Source organism: Hypanus sabinus, chromosome 8 (genome assembly GCF_030144855.1).
Source record: "Hypanus sabinus isolate sHypSab1 chromosome 8, sHypSab1.hap1, whole genome shotgun sequence".
NCBI lineage: Eukaryota > Metazoa > Chordata > Chondrichthyes > Myliobatiformes > Dasyatidae > Hypanus > Hypanus sabinus.
The window spans coordinates 79,285,864-79,304,119 of NC_082713.1; the positions used below are offsets into that span (position 1 = coordinate 79,285,864).

Below are 18,256 nucleotides of genomic sequence, written 5' to 3' on the forward strand. Positions count from 1 at the left end.
CAGAGTATATACTGCGAGTCTGATTCATTGGTGAGACTGATGACGGGAGAGGTGCATGGTCTCAGTTTAAGTGTGGTCCAGGCCTCATTCAGAGATGCCAGAGCTGGCTATGTCCCACTGGATTCCCTGCTGGATCAGAGGCCTACATTTCCATCTCTGCTTCTCTCCAGTGTTCACTCAGTGGAAGACAAGTTGGATTGTGCTCGACTACAGCTCCACTGTGTGATATGAGGAACCGCTGTGGACTCTCCTTGAAAAAACGTGGCTCCAGGACAACATCCATGCATTATCAACTTACAGGCCCGGACATTCAGGGACTTGAGCTACATTATTTTTAAATATATTTGTTACTTTGCTTTTTACTTCCCTGCTAAGGTTCTTCTGAGTCTGAAACCTGAAGGGCTTCGGCCTGAAACATTGACTGTTCATTTCCCTCCATTGATGCTGCCTGACTTACTGAATTCATCAGTGTTGCTCCTATGGCTACAAAGCAGCTCAACTGAAGACAACTCCACCTTATTTACAGTATCAGGAATCATCATTAAATCTTTATTAATACTCCATTGAACTGTAAGCAAACAAGTCCAGCTTCATCTACAAAACCAAAATTTCTTTCCATGCATATGATTATGGTAAGATTCTGTACTCGAATGAATATTGAAAAAAATGGTAGAAATAACCTCACAATCTATTTGCTTCCTAGCTTAGCAATAGCCTTCTGTCCAGAATGAGATGGTGCAAATCTCATTTGTGCAAATGTCATGTTTAATACAACAGTTTTCCTTGTGGATGCGGTGAATGTGATTGAAATTGTTCTCATTCAGCCAAAGTCATAGAGCCTCCACAGAGCAGGCAGAGGCTGGTCATCCTAAAGAGGACTGGTCAATCCCATTCCCCTGCTCTGTCCATCAACCTCAGCAAGCTGAGAGCTATTAAGTTGCAAGTTAACAATCTTTTGAAATCCTCCCTCCTGATGATCCTTCTCCTGATCCTGGTTCATTTCACCCATCAGCCCTGTCCATCTGGTTCTGGTTTCATCTGCCCTTCACCTACCCTGATGGTGCCCATTATCATTGTGTCACATTCCACCTTCGTGTTCTGGTCTTCATCCTCCTAGTCACCCTACCCTTACCCCACCTGGCCCCATCTACCTCTCCTCATTATTTGTCTGCCCGAATCTATCATCCAGCTGCCTCTGTCTCACAATTCCATTCCTACATCTTCCACACCTGGCTTTATCTGCTGATTTGTCATTCACCCCTCCTCAGTCTGCTATGCAAGAAGCCCAAGTACAGCCTACAGAAGGCTATTTTAAGAGAAGCCAATTCCATTTGAGCTTAGAGGCAGAATTGAATGCATGTCAGCTCTGGCAGAATTTTAAGGCCATTACTTCCTACTAAATAAAACTTAACATCATGAATGGCTGTGATACTTCACTCCCAGATGAGGTCAACACCTTTTATGTGAATCCCTGCAGCATCCAGTGATCTTGTGATTTCAATCTCAGAGGCCAATGTCAGAACATCTTTCATAATGGTGAACTATCACAAGCTATCAGGCCCTGATGGTGTACCTGGCGGAGTTCTGAAAGCCTGTGCCAACCAGCTGGTGGGAGTGGTCAAGGATATCTTCAGTCTCTCGTTGCTTCAGTCAGAGCAGTTAGTCCATTGTTGTTAGAGATTTCCATTGGTTTCAAAATATTACCAGTTCCCAAGAAGCACAGGGTGAGCTGCTTCAACCACTATCACCCAGTGGCATTACATCTACTGTGATGAAATGCTTTGAGAGGCTGATCATGGCTGGAATCAACTCCTGCGTAAACAATTTGCCTTTTGCCTCAATAGCTCTACAGTGGCTGCAATCTCACTGGCTTTCCATTCGGCCTCGGATCACCTGGACAATAGTACCACCTCTGTCAGGCTGCTGTTTATTGACAGGATCCTTGACTTCCTCACCAGGACACAACAATCTATGTGGATCGGAGATAACATCTCCTCACTGGCAAACCTCAAGGATGTGTGTGCTTAGTCCACTGTTCTCTCTCTGCACCCACAACTGTGGCTAGGCACAGCTCAAATGCCATCTATAAATTTGCCAATGACACAATATTGTTGGCAGAAAAAGAGGAGCAGCAGACCAGGGAGCATTTTGTGTGTGTTCCTGGATTTCCAGCATCTGCAGATATTCCCTTGTTTTCTATTGTTGCTGTTTGAAATTCTGCCAATGAGGATGCATACTGAAGCAAGCTGGATCAGCTGAGTGAATGATGTTGCAACATCAGTAAGACCAAAGGGAACTTAAGGGAAGTCAAGGGAACGCATGCCCACCCTCATCAAGGAAGCAGAAGTGGAAAGGGTGAGTAGTTCCTGGGTATCATCATCTCTGAGGATCTACCCTGAACGCAATATATTGATGCAATTACAGAGAAGGCACAATAACAGCTATATTTCATTGGGAATTTGAGAAGACATATACTCAGGAACAGTTTCTTCTCCACCATCGGATTTCTGAATGGACAATGAACCCCTGAATCTTACCTCAGTATTTACCTTTCAATTTTTCTCCTTGTGCGCGCGCATGCACACGTACGCACACGTACTTTTATATATCTTTTGTAATTTATACTTTGTATTACTATATAGTGCAATGTACTGTTGCCGCAAAACAACATGTTTCATTACATATGACAGTGATTTTAAATCTGATTCTGATCACCAGCTGGCCTCCATCTCACCACTCCCCTTATTCTATTTCTACTAGGTATCTTCCCACTCTGCTCTCAGTTCTGGTGCAGAGCTTTCTTCTGAAATGTCAAAAATTATTTTCCTTCAACAGATACCTCTTGATCCACTGGATTCCATCAGCAAAGTTGTTTGTGGCTCCTTCCAAATAATTATCACTCTCTGTTTTAAAATATAGTTATTTCTCATGCTCCAGTATTGCTAGTGTAGAACCTGAAATCTGTGACCCTGCTCATACAAACCATTTATTCTTTATGTGTTTTACTTAAACGAGTTCTAATCCGGTGCACATCTGTCAGCCCTCATCGCAACCACCTCTGCTTCAAGGGGAACAACTATGGCCTCTCTGACCTAACCTTCCAGCAAGTATTTCCCTTTGTTACAACCATTCTGGTAATTCTCCACATCCTTCCTGAGTTGTGGTAGCAAGAAGCGGATGAAGTACTTTACTTGTGGCCTAACCAGAATTTTAAAACCTACAACATATTCTCTCTGCTTTTTGTACTCAATACCTCTGCTATAAAGCCTGAAAATATTTGGGAGAAGATATACAAAGTGAATGATGGGGCCCTGGGGAGTGTTATTGAACAGTAAGGTGTTCAGGTAAATACATAGTTCCTTGAAAGTGGTGATATAGTGAGAGAGTCATAACTAAAGAATGCTTGTACTTGTTGGTTGAGGTGTGGAGTATTTGAGTTGGGGCATCATGTTACAGTCGTTCATATCATTTGGCTTTGGCTAAGTGGGCTTCAGCGTAAGGGGACTTCGGTAAGCTTGTGTGATTGCTCGCTGAGGGGAAGAAGGTAAAGTCGCTAGGTGCTTTTTAGACATTCTATTAATCCAGTTCAGGTATGGGGGAGACGGTCAGAGCAGTGGTGTGCTCCGTATGTGGGAGGTCAGGGTCAACACAGTTGTCCCTGATGACCACACCTGCAAAAGGTGCGTCCAGCTGCAGCTCCTGTCAGACCGAGTTAGGGAGTTGGAGCAGGAGCTGGATGAACTACGGATCATTCGGGAGGTGGAGGCAGAGATAGATAGGAGTTATCAGGAGGTAGTCACACCAAAAAACCAAGAAGTAGGCAGATGGGTGACGGTCCAGAGAGGCAGGGGGAGCAGGCAGAGAGAGCAGAGCACCCCTGCGGCCATTCCCATTAACAATAAGCATACCGTACTGGATACTGTTGATGGGGATGACCTACCAGGAATGAGTTGTAGTGGTCCTGCCTCTGGCACAGAGGTTGAACCCTCAACTAGAAAGGGGAGGAGGGAAGAGAAGAGAGCGATAGTTTTAGGGGACTCTATAGTTAGGGGGGCAGATAGGAGATTTTGTGGGGCAGATCGGGAGTCTCGGATGGTATGTTGCCTCCCTGGTGCCAGGGTCCAGGACATCTCAGATCGGGTGCAGGCTATTCTTGAGAGTGAGGGCATGAACCCAGATGTAGTGGTCCATGTAGGGACCAATGATGTAGGTAAGGTGAGTGAGGGGGTCCTGCTTAGAGAGTTCAGGGAGTTAGGAGTGAAGCTGAAAGGCAGGACCTCCAGGGTGACAATCTCGGGATTGCTACCTGTGCCACGTGCAAGTGAGGCGGAGAATAGAATGATTATGCACATTAATACGAGGCTGAGAGCATGGTGCAGGAAGGAAGGGTTCAGGTTTTTGGATAATTGGTCTTTGTTCCAGGGACATTGGGATCTGTTTTGAAGGGATGGTCTACATCTGAACCGGAGGGGTACTAACATTCTTGCAGGAGTATTTGCCAGTGCTGCTCGGGGGGGTTTAAACTAGATGTGCAGGGGGCAGGGATCCAGATCCAGAGGGTTGGTCAGAAGGTGCATGGGGTTAAATGTGTACAAGGTTTGGGTGATCTTGAGAAGGTCATCAAAATTCAGGGTGCAATTTGCCCGATGGAAGTTCAAGGAGCTGGGTTAGGTACAGTAGACAGTGTTTTAAGCAAAGAGAGGAGGAATGGGCTAAGAATTCTATACTTGAATGCGCATAGTGTCAGAAATAAGACAGATGAGCTTGAAGCTCAGATGAAAATGGGGAACTACGATATTGTTGGGATAACGGAGACATGGCTGCAAGGGGATCAGGCCTGGGAATTGAGTGTACCAGGGTATACGTGCTATCGTAGAGACAGAAATATGGGAAGATTGGGTGGGGTGGCCCTGTTGGTGAGGAATGAGATTCAGTGACTTGGGAACAGGGGAAGTAGAGTCTGTGGGGATTGAACTGAGGAACAGTAAGGGTAAAAAGACCCTAATGGGTGTTGTGTACAGGCCCCCAAACAGTAGCGTGGATATTGGGTACAAGTTGATTAGGAAGTTAACATTGGCATGTGCTAAAGGTAATGCAGTCATTATGGGAGATTTCAACATGTAGGTGGACTGGGAGAATCAGGTAGGTGCTGGACCCCAGGATAGGGAGTTTGTGGAGTGTCTAAGGGATGTATTTTTGGAACAGCTTGTGCTTGAGCCAACCAGGAACGAGGCTATTTTGGACTTGGTGATGTGTAATGAACAGGAATTGATAAGTGATCTTGAAGTAAAGGAGCCATTAGGAAGTAGTGATCATAACATGATAAGTTTTTATCTACAATTTGAGAGGGATAGGGGCAGATCAGAGGTGTCAGTGTTGCAATTAAATAAAGGAGACTATGGAACCATGAGGGAAGAGCTGACCAAAGTTAAATGGGCAGATGCCCTGGCAGGAAAGACAGTGGATCAGCAGTGGCAGATATTCTTGGGCATAATACAAAAGATGCAAATGCAGTTCATTCCAATGAGAAGGAAGGATTCAAAGAGGGGGAAGGGGCCACAGTGGTTGACAAAGGAAGTCAGAGATTGTATAGCATTAAAGAAAAAGAAGTATGACAGGGCTAAGATGAGTGGGAATACAGATGATTGGGAAAGTTTTAAGGAACAGCAGATCTTAACTAAAAAAGCAATACGGAGAGAAAAAATCAGGTATGAGCTCAGTCTAGCCAGGAATATAAAAGGGTTCAGCAAAAGCTTTTTTAGCTATGTGAAGAGAAAGAAGATAGTTAAGAACAATGTTGGCCCCTTGAAGAATGAATTGGGAGAAATTGTTATGGGAAACAGGGAAATGGCAACAGAATTTAATGCATACTTTAGATCTGTCTTCACCAGGGAGGACAAAAGCAATCTCCCAGATGTATGGATGGGCCAGGGTCATAAGATATCAGAGGAATTGAGACAGATTGACATTAGGAAAGAAACTGTGATGAGTAGACTGGTAGGACTGAAGGCTAATAAATCCCTGGGTCCAGATGGTCTGCATCCGAGGGTTCTAAAAGAGGTGGCTCAGGAAATTGCGGATGCATTGGTAATCATTTTCCAATGTTCCTTAGATTCAGGATCAGTTCCTGAAGATTGGAGAGTGGCTAATGTTGTCCCACTTTTCAAGAAGGGAGGGAAGGAGAAAATGGAGAACTATCGCCCTGTTGGCCTAACGTCAGTCGTGGGGAAGATGCTTGAGTCCATTACTAAGGACGAAATAGTGGCACATCTAGATGGCAGAAATAGGATTAGGCCGAGCCAGCATGGATTTACCAAGGGCAAATCATGCTTGACTAATCTGTTGGAGTTTTTCGAGGGTGTAATAAGGATGTTAGACGAGGGTAAGCCAGTAGATGTTGTGTACCTAGATTTTCAGAAGGCATTCGATAAGGTGCCACATAGGAGATTGGTGAGTAAAATCAGAGCTCATGGCATTGGGGGCAGGGTTTCAACATGGATAGAAAACTGGTTGGCAGATAGAAAGCAAAGGGTAGCAGTGAATGGGTGTTTCTCAGACTGGCTGGAGGTGACTAGTGGGGTACCACAGGGCTCTGTATTGGGACCACAGCTCTTTACGATTTATGTCAATGATTTAGATGAGGGCATTGAAAACTATATCAGCAAGTTTGCTGACGATACTAGTCAATGAAGGTGAATGAGCAAGTGCAACAGGCAGTGAAGAGGGCAAATGGAATGTTGGCCTTTATTACAAGGGGAATTGAATACAAGAGCAAGGATGTTCTTTTGCATTTGTCCAGGGCCCTGGTGAGACCACACCTGGAATATTGTGTACAGTTTTGGTCTCCAGGTTTAAGGAAGGACATTCTGGCAATTGAGGAAGTGCAGCGTAGATTCACTAGGTTGATTCCTGGGATGGCAGGGCTGTCTTACGCAGAGAGATTGGAGAGATTGGGCTTGTACACGCTGGAATTGAGGAGATTGAGAGGGGATCTGATTGAAATGTTTAAGATAATTAAAGGATTTGATAGGATTGAGGCAGGAAATATGTTCCAGATGTTGGGAGAGTCCAGTACCAGAGGGCATGGATTGAGAATAAGAGGTCAGTTATTTAAAACAGAGTTGAGGAAGAGCTTCTTCTCCCAGAGAGTTGTGGAGGTGTGGAATGCATTGCCTCGGAAGACGGTGGAGGCCAATTCTCTGGATGCTTTCAAGAAGGAGCTGGATAGATATCTGATGGATAGGGGAATCAAGGGATATGGGGACAAGGCAGGGACTGGGTATTGATAGTGAATGATCAGCCATGATCTCAGAATGGCGGTGCAGACTCGAGGGGCCGAATGGTCTACTTCTGCACCTATTGTCTATTGTCTATCATTGACAAGGTTGCATTTGGAGTGTTGTGTGTTGTTCTGGTCGTTATGGAAAATATGACAGAAAACCAGTGAAAACACAGGCAAATTTTACAGGAATGTTGCTGAACGGAAGGGCTTGAGTAATAGGGAAGAGACTGTAGGGGTGTTCTCTGGAATAAAGGAGTGACTTCATGGAGGTTTATAAAATTATGTTCCTTACAGATATGATTGGTGCTCTCAATCTGTTCTTCCCCCTCGGATAGAGCAGTCTATGTTTGAAGGGCATAGTTTTAAGGTGAGAGGGGAAAGGTTTAAAGGGGATCAGAGAAGCAAGTTTTTAACACAGAGTTTGGTGGGTCTGTGGAACTAGCTGCCAGCATAAGTGGTGGATCTGAATACACTAGTTCAGGTGCATGGATAAGAAAGGTTTACAGAGATATGGATCAAACTTAGGCAAATCTGATTAATGTGGTTCATCATCTTGTCTATTGTCTATCTTAGTCCACTTGGATGAATGGGCCAAAAGGCCTGTTTCTATGCTGTATAACTCGGTGATTTACCTGTAACACTTATTTCTTTTACCAACTGTTCTTGAAGTAAATCTTGCCACCTCCTCTGTTCTTACATACTACCTCTTGCAAATGCCACTGTTTACATCCCTCCCTAACACAGATTATCTCAAGTAAATTCCACCTTCTGCTTTCTGCCCATTCTGCCAGCCTCTCTGTGACGTAATTATTGCAACACAGAAAGTGAACATTCAGCCCACTGGATCCTTAAGCCGATATCCCCAGAGTGTTCCCTTCAAATGCAACCTCCAATTTGTGTATCTTCTTCCCTTCCTTTTGATACACAAGGGCAGTTTAACCAACCTATGTGTCCTTGGGGTGTGGGAGGAAACTGGAGGAAATCTGGGCCAATTAGTGATTACCAGCAATACTCAACATCCCCAATACGTAAATTAAAGCAACTGCTGCTACAACACAATTCTGGACCTGTCATCTCATCAGATCTTGGTTTTGTGTATTTTATTAGTTTGGGATTTTAGTCCCTTGTTATTTTTAATTTTTATTCACTAAAGCTATGGCAATATAGTGGTGCAACTGCTTCATAGTTCTACTGACCCATGTTTGATCCTGACTTCCTGCACTGTCTGTGTGGAGTTTGCATGTTCTCCCTAAGACTGGCTTTCCCCTGAGCCATCCATTTTCCTTCCACATCCCAAAGACTTGCAGGTTGTAAGTTTGAATGGCTACTTTAAATTATTCCTGCCATGCAGCCGAGTGTTAGAATTTGGGAGGTGTTGGTGTGAATGTGGGAGAAGGAAACAGAATGGGTGTCAGGTACATGCATTAGGTTATAAGAAAATGGGAGAGAGTGGTATTGTATGAGGGCCAGCATAGGCACTTTGGGCCAAATGGCAGCTTCTTGTGCTGAAGACAATCATCAAAATAAGAAGTCTGCAAAGTCAGTTATGTTTTTCCATCATTGTTTAAAAAACTGTGGCTTAAGGGGCAAAATCAAAGGGTAGTGCTCACCATATTGGCTAATTGATATATTATTTTCATATGTACTGGGGTTCAATGAAAAACATTGTTTCTCATGCCACCCATACAGGTCCTTACATCACATCATTCTATTGAGGCATAACAAGGGGAAAAATAATTGAGTACAGAATAAAGTGTGCCAGTTACCGAGAAAGTGCAGTGCGCACAGATAGCAAGCTCGTAACGAGGTAGACTGTGATGTCAAGGCTTCATCTTATTGTACTAAGGGACTATTCAATAGTCTTGTATCAGTGTGATAGAAGCTGTACTTGATCCTGGTGGTACATAAGAGAAACTGAATTAGTATTTCAGATCAACAATTGTAACTGCTCTATTGTTTGCCGTTTGTGCACCTGTTGAGATTTATTTTGCATCTGATTTATGTATATTTACAATGTTGTTTTTTTTTATTCACAGAACTATTTCCTAAAGGATGTTCAGCTTTCAAAGCAATCACCCCCAATGTTGAGGAGGAAGCAGCAACAAAAGAGGATTCAGGAATGCAGGATGTAAATTACACTGAGGTAAAATCTCATAATTAGTAGCTTTTCTTCCACTACAACAAAAATGTGATATTCATTGAATAGCTAGATTTTCACATCATCCTGTTAAATGGTCACATTCTTGTCCAGCTCCAAAAGCATAGAGTTCTCATCCCATTCCTGAGATATTAGCCCGTTACCTAGATTGTTGCTTCATTGAGGCACTATGATATTCGTGCACTCTCTGAACCACTCTCTTTCTGATGTCATCTCAAAGACCTATCATTCAGTTTAGGCCTATCTCATACTGGAAACGTAATGCGGAATTTCTCAGCTGCTGATCAAATCATCTGAGAGATTTACTCAGTCAGTTGTTTTATGCACTGTCCACGGATTCGTTCAGGGCACAAAATGGCTTTTGCTGTATTGCCCATGTAACACTGACTGCAGGGTGCAGTTGGGTAGGAGACTGAGGACCCCTGTGGATGGGTGAAACAAAATGGGCCAAGTGTTCTGGGGCACTTGAACGGAAGACTGGATCTGAGGATCTCTTCCTACCTGCACCCCTTAGAATTGTTTAAGCTTATAGTTGGAAGTGTTATTCCTAAGAGGTATTTCCCTAATCTGATCATAACAGTACATTCATCTATCACCATCTGCCCGAGTTTTACAGGGAGAAAAAGACAATTGCATTTCTTGACAGATATCCAGCCAAAAATCTAAAGCACTTTGCCACCTCTGTCAAATGCCTCAGTGCTTCATGTTCAAAGGATTGCCATCACCTGCATATCAGTCGGGATGGTATGTCAATTTGGGGGGATACTTGTAGGTAATGGTACTTGTGTAAACCTGCTGCCCTGTGTTTTCTTGATGGTAGAATAGTCTAGACAAGTACCTGCTGTGTGTTTTGTAGGTTGCCCACACTGCAACCACTGTTTACCAATGGTAGAGGGAATAAACATTTAGCGTACTAATCAAGTGAAACACTTTGTCTTGGAAGTTGTTGAGTATCTTGATAAAATGTAGGAGCTGCTCTCATCCAGGCAGGTGCAGTGTCTTCCATCGCACACCTGATTCCTGTCACGTCCATGGTGGAAAGGCTCTGGGGTGTCGGGTGGTGAGCCATTCATTAAGTATCAGTTAACAACTTATTACATGTCTTCAACAAGTGTCTTTGAATCTTACACAACTGGATAATTAGAACAAACTTACAAGATTCTCATGTGCCTTGACAAGTTAAAGAAATGTTTAGGACCAGTGTTGGGTCTCAGAGTAAGGCTTTTAGGACTAAAGCAAGGAGAATTTGTTTTTTGCATTCAGAGAGTGGTGAGCATTTGGAATTCTTAACCTTGCAGTGCCAAGGACACTCCTCAGTCATTGTGTCCATTTGAAAGAGAGACTGATACATGTCTGGTTTTTTTTTTGCTTGGTCAGATGTTTACCTCCTGACCTCTCTCACAGTTCCCACAGACAAACAATGACACTTGTACGTAATTCCCGAATGAGGAAATGAAGTCTAACTGGGAACAGGAATCCCAGATTACAGCCAGTTGTCTGCTAATATAAATTAATTAATAGTTTTATAAATTAAATCAACTTGATCCTCCCAACAATGTACAAGAATGATTCAGGTGTGTGTGGAGGGTGTGAGGATCAGTCGAAAGATCACCCTTTATTTCATCCTTTACCCTGACTACCTTGACATGCTATGTTTAAGAATCCAACCACATTGTGCCAGACATTAGTACAATTTGCTCTTCCAAAGGAAGTTGGTAGACTGCGCAGATTTTTATCATAACATGGTAATTTTGTGGTAATCCTCACTGCTAAACCTAGCTTTTTGATTTAAATTTGGATCTATGTTGTTTTGGGTCTCTGGGTTATAACCATATAACAATCACAGCACGGAAACAGGCCATCTTGGCCCTACTAGTCCGTGCCGAACCCTTAATCTCACCTAGTCCCACCTACCCGCACTCAGCCCATAACCCTCCACTCCTTTCCTGTCCATATACCTATCCAATTTTACCTTAAATGACACAACTGAACTGGCCTCTACTACTTCTACAGGAAGCTCATTCCACACAGCTATCACTCTTTGAGTAAAGAAATACCCCCTCGTGTTTCCCTTAAACTTCTGCCCCCTAACTCTCAAATCATGTCCTTTAGTTTGAATCTCCCCTACTCTCAATGGAAACAGCCTGTTCATGTCAACTCTATCTATCCCTCTCAAAATTTTAAACACCTCGATCAAATCCCCCCTCAACCTTCTACGCTCCAATGAATAGAGACCTAACTTGTTCAACCTTTCTCTGTAACTTAATTGCTGAAACCCAGGTAACATCCTAGTAAATCGTCTCTGCACTCTCTCTAATTTATTGATACCGTTCCTATAATTCAGTGACCAGAACTGCACACAATCTTCCAAATTTGGCCTTACCAGTGCCTTGTACAAATTTAGCATTACATCCCAACTTCTGTACTCAATGCTTTGAGTTATTAACCTGGTAATTTAAACACTGCCCTACCACTGACTGAGTGCCACACACTTTTTGCCAATATTTCTTTTCCAGCTCAAAACCTTTATTGAAAATTCTTCCCTTGGACCTGTTTAATTATCTTCCTGTTAGAATGATAACAGGATGCCGTTTCACTGTGACAATCCCCTCCCTGGTTGGCTCCTCTATCCATTCCGATGGTTCTCTGTCGCCTAGCGCTTCCTCGTGCAACCACTGAAGATCCAGTTGCCTGTCACTTTATTTCATCATCTTACTCTTCCCCAACCTTTCTGTCAGTGGCCCCCTACAATGAGAACCAATGCAAGAACGAGGAATGACTCCTGATCTTCCATATGGGTATGTTGAAGCCTTCCGTGCTCAATATCAAGCTATCCAGTTTAAGTAGTCTGTATGTTTACATTAGAAGTAGTCATCTTCAGTCCAAGTATCTATGTGTGATATTTGCTTAGATTTTTTCCTCTTTAGTATTGGTATTTCCAACACATTACTCTTCTGTGTCTGTACCCTCTAAATGCTCTGCTTAACTTATTGACCATGGAACTCTCCAACTTATTGTAGTAGTATTGTACTACCCTCACCATATCACAGATGGACCCTGTAGCTGATACATCCCTCCCTTGCCGTAAATTCACATGAACCCTAACTTGTTTTCCTTTTGTTCCAAGTTCAGATGAAAAGTCTTTGACCTGAAATGTTTACTTTTGGACTTCCCAGCAATGCTGCCAGACATGCTGAATGTTTTCAGCATTCTCAGCTTTACTGCTGTTCCATCATCCTGTTATTTTTTTTCTTTATAACAAAGGTTCAAGTATGACTGAATAATGGTTTGAGAGTATCTAATGAATCTAACATGGTTACATGGGTTTGCTATAATTAACTTGTGGGCATATATTTTAAGATTTCTCATGAGAATTCACACACTGAAATGTTCAATAATCTGAGTCAGGTTTGCATTTCCTGAGATTAAATATTTTGTTTTAACTGCAGAGGAACCTCCCATCCTCTTCAGTAGCCACTATCTTCCCAATTCACAGAGTTAGCACCTCCAGAACTTGGCCAGACACTCTCATCCTGATCAACAGAATGCCATTGTCAACTATTCTCAAAGGCTTTAGATAATAAGCTATGGGGCCACACTGTAAGATAAATAATAGAGTTGTTACCTCACAGCACCAGAGTCACTGACCTCCGATGCTGTCTCTGTGGAGTTTGTATGTTCTCTCTATGGATTAATTCATTAATTCATTTAATTACCTTAGGAGTAGGTAATGGAGGCAGCAGTTAGGGCTCTGTTTGCAGTATGTGGGAAGTCAGGACGAGCACAATTGTCCCTGATGACTACACCTGTAAAAGGTGCATCCAGCTGCAGCTCCTGACAAACCGAGTTAGGGAACTGGATCTGGAGCTAGATGAACGTCGGATCATTCGAGAGGCAGAAATAAACAGGAATTACAGCGAGATAGTCACCATTATGAGTGAGGAGACAGGTAGCAGGTGGCTGTCAGGAGAGGGAAGGGGATTAGGCAGAATGAGCAGAGCACCCCTGTGGCTGTTCCCATCAACAATAAGTATACCGTTTTGGATACTGTTAGTGGGGAGAACCTACCAGCGACAAGTTGCAGTGGTTGCATCTCTGGCACCAAAACTGGACCCTCAGCTCAGGAGGGAAGGAAGGAAAAGAGGAGACCAATAGTGATAGGGAATTCGATAGTTTGGGGAACAGATAGGAGGTTCTGTGGAAGAGATCGAGAATCCTGGATGGTCTGTTGCCTCCCTGGTGCCAGGGTCCACGATATCTCAGATTGAGTTCTCAGTATTCTCAAGAGGGAGGGTGAGCAGCTGGATGTCGTGGTCCATGTAGGGAGCAATGACGTGGGTAGGAAAAGTGAGGAGGTCCTGAAAGGTGAGTTTAGGGAGTTAGGTGCTAAGTTAAAGGACAGGACCTTCAGGATAGCAATCTCAGGATTGCTACCAGTGCCACGTGCAGGTGGGTTTAGAAATAATAAGATAGCACAGATCAACACGTGGCTGAAGACATGGTGCAGGAGGGAGGGCTTCAGATTTATAGATAATTGAGCAGTTTTCCAGGGAAGGTGGGACCTGTTCTGGTGGGATGGTTTACATCTGAACTGGAGGGGACAAATATTCTTGCAGGTAGGTTTGCTAGAGAGGCTCCGGTGGATTTAAACTAGATTCAAGGGGGGAGGGGAACCAGAGTGTAGGAACAGATATATGGGAGACAGAAGAAAAAGAAGATAGAAAAGTTGTTTGCACCGTTAGAGATAAACAGAGAGGAAGAGGTAGAGAATTTCTTAAGTACATTTATTTTAATGCTATGAGCATTGTAAGAAAGGTGGATGAGCTTAGAGCATGGATTGATACCTGGAAATATGATGATGTAGCTATTGGTGAAACATGGTTGCAGGAGGGGCGTGATTGGCAACTAAATATTCCTGGATTTCATTGCTTCAGGTTTGATAGAATTGGAGGGACAAGAGGGGGAGCTGTTGCATTGCTTGTCCGAGAAAATATTACAGTAGTGCTTTGGCAGGATAGATTAGAGGGATCATCTAGGGAGACTATTTGGGTGGAATTGAGGAATGGGAAAGGTATAGTAACACGTACAGGGGTGTATTATAGACCACCTAATGGGGAGCAAGAATTGGAGGAGCAAATTTGTAAGGAGATAGCAGATATTTGTAGTAAGCACAGGGTTGTGATTGTGGGAGATTTTAATTTTCCACACATAGACTGGGAAGCCCATACTGTAAAAGGGCTGGATGGTTTGGGGTTTGTAAAATGTGTACAGGATAGTTTTTTTGCAGCAATACATAGAGGTACCAACTAGAGGCAGGGCAGTGTTGGATCTCCTGTTAGGGAATGAGATAGGTCAAGTGATGGAGGTATGTGTTGGGGAGCACTTCGGGTCCAGTGATTACAATGCCATTAGTTTCAATATAATTATGGAGAACGATAGGACTAGACCCAGGGTCGAGATGTCTGATTTGGAAAAAGGCTAACTTTGAGGAGATGCAAAAGGATTTAGAAGGAGTGGATTGGGACAATTTGTTTTATGGGAAGTATGTAATAGAGAAATGGAGGTAATTTAAAGGTGAAATTTTGATGGTACAGAATCTTTATGTTCCTGTTAGGTTGAAAGGAAAGGTTAAAAGTTTGAGACAGCCATGGTTTTCAAGGGATATTGGAAACTTGGTTTGGAAAAAAAGAGAGATCTGCAATAAATATAGGCAGCGTGGAGTAAATGAGGTGCTTGAGGAATATAAAGAATGTAAAAAGAATCGCAAAAAAGAAATTAGAAAAGCTAAAAGAGGATACGAGGTTGCTTTGGCAAGTAAGGTGAAAATAAATCCAAAGGGTTTCTACAGTTATTAGCAAAAGGATAGTGAGGGATAAAATTGGTCCTTTAGAGAATCGTAGTGGACAGCTATGTGTGGAGCCAAAAGAGATGGGAGAGGTTTTGAACAATTTCTTTTCTTTGGTATTCACTAAGGAGAAGGATATTGAATTGTGTAAGTTAAGGGAAACAAGTAGGGAAATTATGGAAACAGTGACGATTTAAGAGGAGGAAGTACTGGCACTTTTAAGGAATATAAAAGTGGATAAATCTCCAGGTCCTGACAGGATATTCCCTAGGAACCTGAGGGAAGTTAGTGTAGAAATAGCAGGGGCTCTGACAGAAATATTTCAAATGTCATTAGAAACAGGGATGGTGCTGGAGGATTGGTGTATTGCTCATGTGGTTCCATTGTTTAAAAAGGGTTCTAAGCGTAAACCTAGCAATTATAGGCCTGTAAGTTTAACATCAGTGGTGGGTAAATTAATGGAAAGTATTCTTAGAGATGGTATATATAATTATCTGGATAGACAGGGTCTGATTAGGAACAGTCAGCATGGATTTGTGCGTGGAAGCTCATGTTTGACAAATCTTATTGAATTTTTTGAAAAGGTTACTAGGAAAGTTGACGAGGGTAAACCAGTGGATGTTGTCTCTATGGACTTCAGTAAGGCCTTTGACAAGGTTCCGCATGGAAGGTTAGTTAGGAAGGTTCAATCTTTAGCTGTTAATATTGAAGTAGTAAAATGGATTCAACAGTGGCTGGATGGGAGATGCCAGAGAGTAGTGGTGGATAACTGTTTGTCAGGTTGGAGGCCGGTGACTAGTGGTGTGCCTCAGGGTTCTGTACTGGGTCCAATGTTGTTTGTCATATACACTAATGATCTGGATGATTGGGTGGTAAATTGGATTAGTAAGTATGCAGATGATACTAAGGTAGGTGGCATTGTGGATAATGAAGTCGGTTTTCAAAGCTTGTAGAGAGAAGAATTAGAAGAGTAGGCTGAAAGATGACAGATGGAGTTTAATGCTGATAAGTGTGAGGTGCTACATTTTGGTAGGACTAATCAAAATAGGACATACATGGTAAATGTTAGGGCATTGAAGAATGCAGTAGAACAGAGTGATCTAGGAATAATGGTGCATAGTTCCCTGAAGGTGGAATCTCATGTGGATAGGGTGGTGAAGAAAGCTTTTGGTATGCTGGCCTTTATAAATCAGAGCATTAAGTATAGGAGTTGGGATGCAATGTTAAAATTGTACAAGGCATTGGTAAGGCCAAATTTGGAGTATTGTGTACAGTTCTGGTCACCAAATTATAGGAAAGATGTCAACAAAATTGAGACAGAACAGAGAAGATTTACTAGAATGTTACCTGGGTTTCTGCACCTAAGTTACAGAGAAAGGTTGAACAAGTTAGGTCTTTTCCTTTGCAGCGTAGAAGGTTGAAGGGGTACTTGATAGAGGTATTTAAAATTATGAGCGGGATAGACAAAGTTGACGTGGATAGGCTTTTTCCATTGAGAGTAGGGGAGATTCAAGCAAGAGGACATGAGTTGAAAGTTAGGGGGCAAGAGTTTAGGGGTAACATGAGAGGGAATTTCTTTACTCAGAGAGTGGTAGCTGAGTGGAACGAGCTTCCAGTAGAAATGGTAGAGACAGCTTCGATATTGTCATTTAAAGTAAAATTGGATAGGTATATGGACAGGACAGGAATGGAGGGTTATGGGCTGAGTGCAGGTCGGTGGGACTAGGTGCCAGTAAGCATTCGGCACAGACTAGAAGGGCCGAGGTGGCCTGTTTCCGTGCTGTAACTGTTATTCGTTTATATGTGTTTTCCCTGGGTACTCCTGTTCCATCCCATATTCCAAAGACATGCGGATTGCTAGATTAATTGTCCACTGTAATGTTTCCCTAGTGTGTATGTGAGTGGTAGACTACAGAAAGAGTTGTTTGGAATATGGGAAGATTAAAAAGGATTAATGTAAGATTAGTACAGATGAGCAGTTGATGTTTGGCATGGACATGATGAGCCAAAGGGTCTCTTTCCATGTTCTGTCTTTATCTTTGGTTCTCCCAATGACTTCAGAATACAACCACAATGAGGCTGCTGAAAATCAAGAGCCACATTCCACCAAAGCTCAAGGATTCCAGGAATTTGTCTCTTCCCCCACTGGGATATTGGCTAAAAGCAGAATCCATCAAGTCTGACCTGCTGATGTCAAAGCCCATTGCATTTACCTGGTTTGTCCAGTGGAGTTATATCAATAATGATGATACTAAATACTCAATGGTATAACTGAACATCATCTCTTGCCAGGAATGGCTATTTCCTGATACTTGGCTTACATGGATACTATTTGCCAATTATTAGGTCTTGATTAAAGTTTGAGGCTAAAAAAGGCCACATATAGAGGTTATTTATGCTTAAAGCATCTTTCTTAGAATTGCCATACAGTGAACATCATAGCCACTGTGCTTCTAGAAGGAATCACTCTTGGATCACTGGAAAAAGGTGGTTGACCTGTGAATGACTTTCTCTGTGCCAGACAACTGGGAAACACACTGTAGTTACAGCAATCAAAATGGTCATGATTACGGCATCTTTGTGGTCTTCTTTCCAGATGTCGGTAGTAAAAATTTGTAACAGGAGCCCTTTGCTGCCAAGGTTTAAGGATTTCAGTAGGAATGCTTGTTGTTTCTGAATCAGGTTCTGAACCTTTCCACTTATTGTTGACTGGGCACTGAGGCCAACTTAAATAAGTTGCTATGGGGCTGTGTCCAGTGGACTCACATAAACAAAAGGGTTGCAGTTGAGGAGCTCCTTATAGCTGCTTCTATCCCTTATATGACCTACACTACCAACTGTAGTGCCTGAAAGCACTTTACGGACCACCCTCTCTGCAAAACCTTCCAAACCTACCTGCAAAGGAAGCAAACGAATGTTAACCTCTTCTCCCAGGTCAGCATCCTCCAGTACAGCAGCCCAGATTACATTC

The 18,256-nt window shown here is 42.8% G+C and overlaps 1 protein-coding gene across 2 annotated transcripts in view; it reads left to right on the forward strand.

Moving 5' to 3' along the window:
* Window positions 1-18,256, forward strand: part of dock11 (dedicator of cytokinesis 11) — a 307,563-nt gene that overhangs the window by 228,377 nt on the left and 60,930 nt on the right. For both annotated transcript variants that reach the window (XM_059977401.1, XM_059977402.1), the window contains exon 45: window positions 9,319-9,425. In XM_059977401.1, the coding sequence (XP_059833384.1) occupies window positions 9,319-9,425 (107 nt within the window). The remainder of the gene's footprint in view (window positions 1-9,318; window positions 9,426-18,256) is intronic.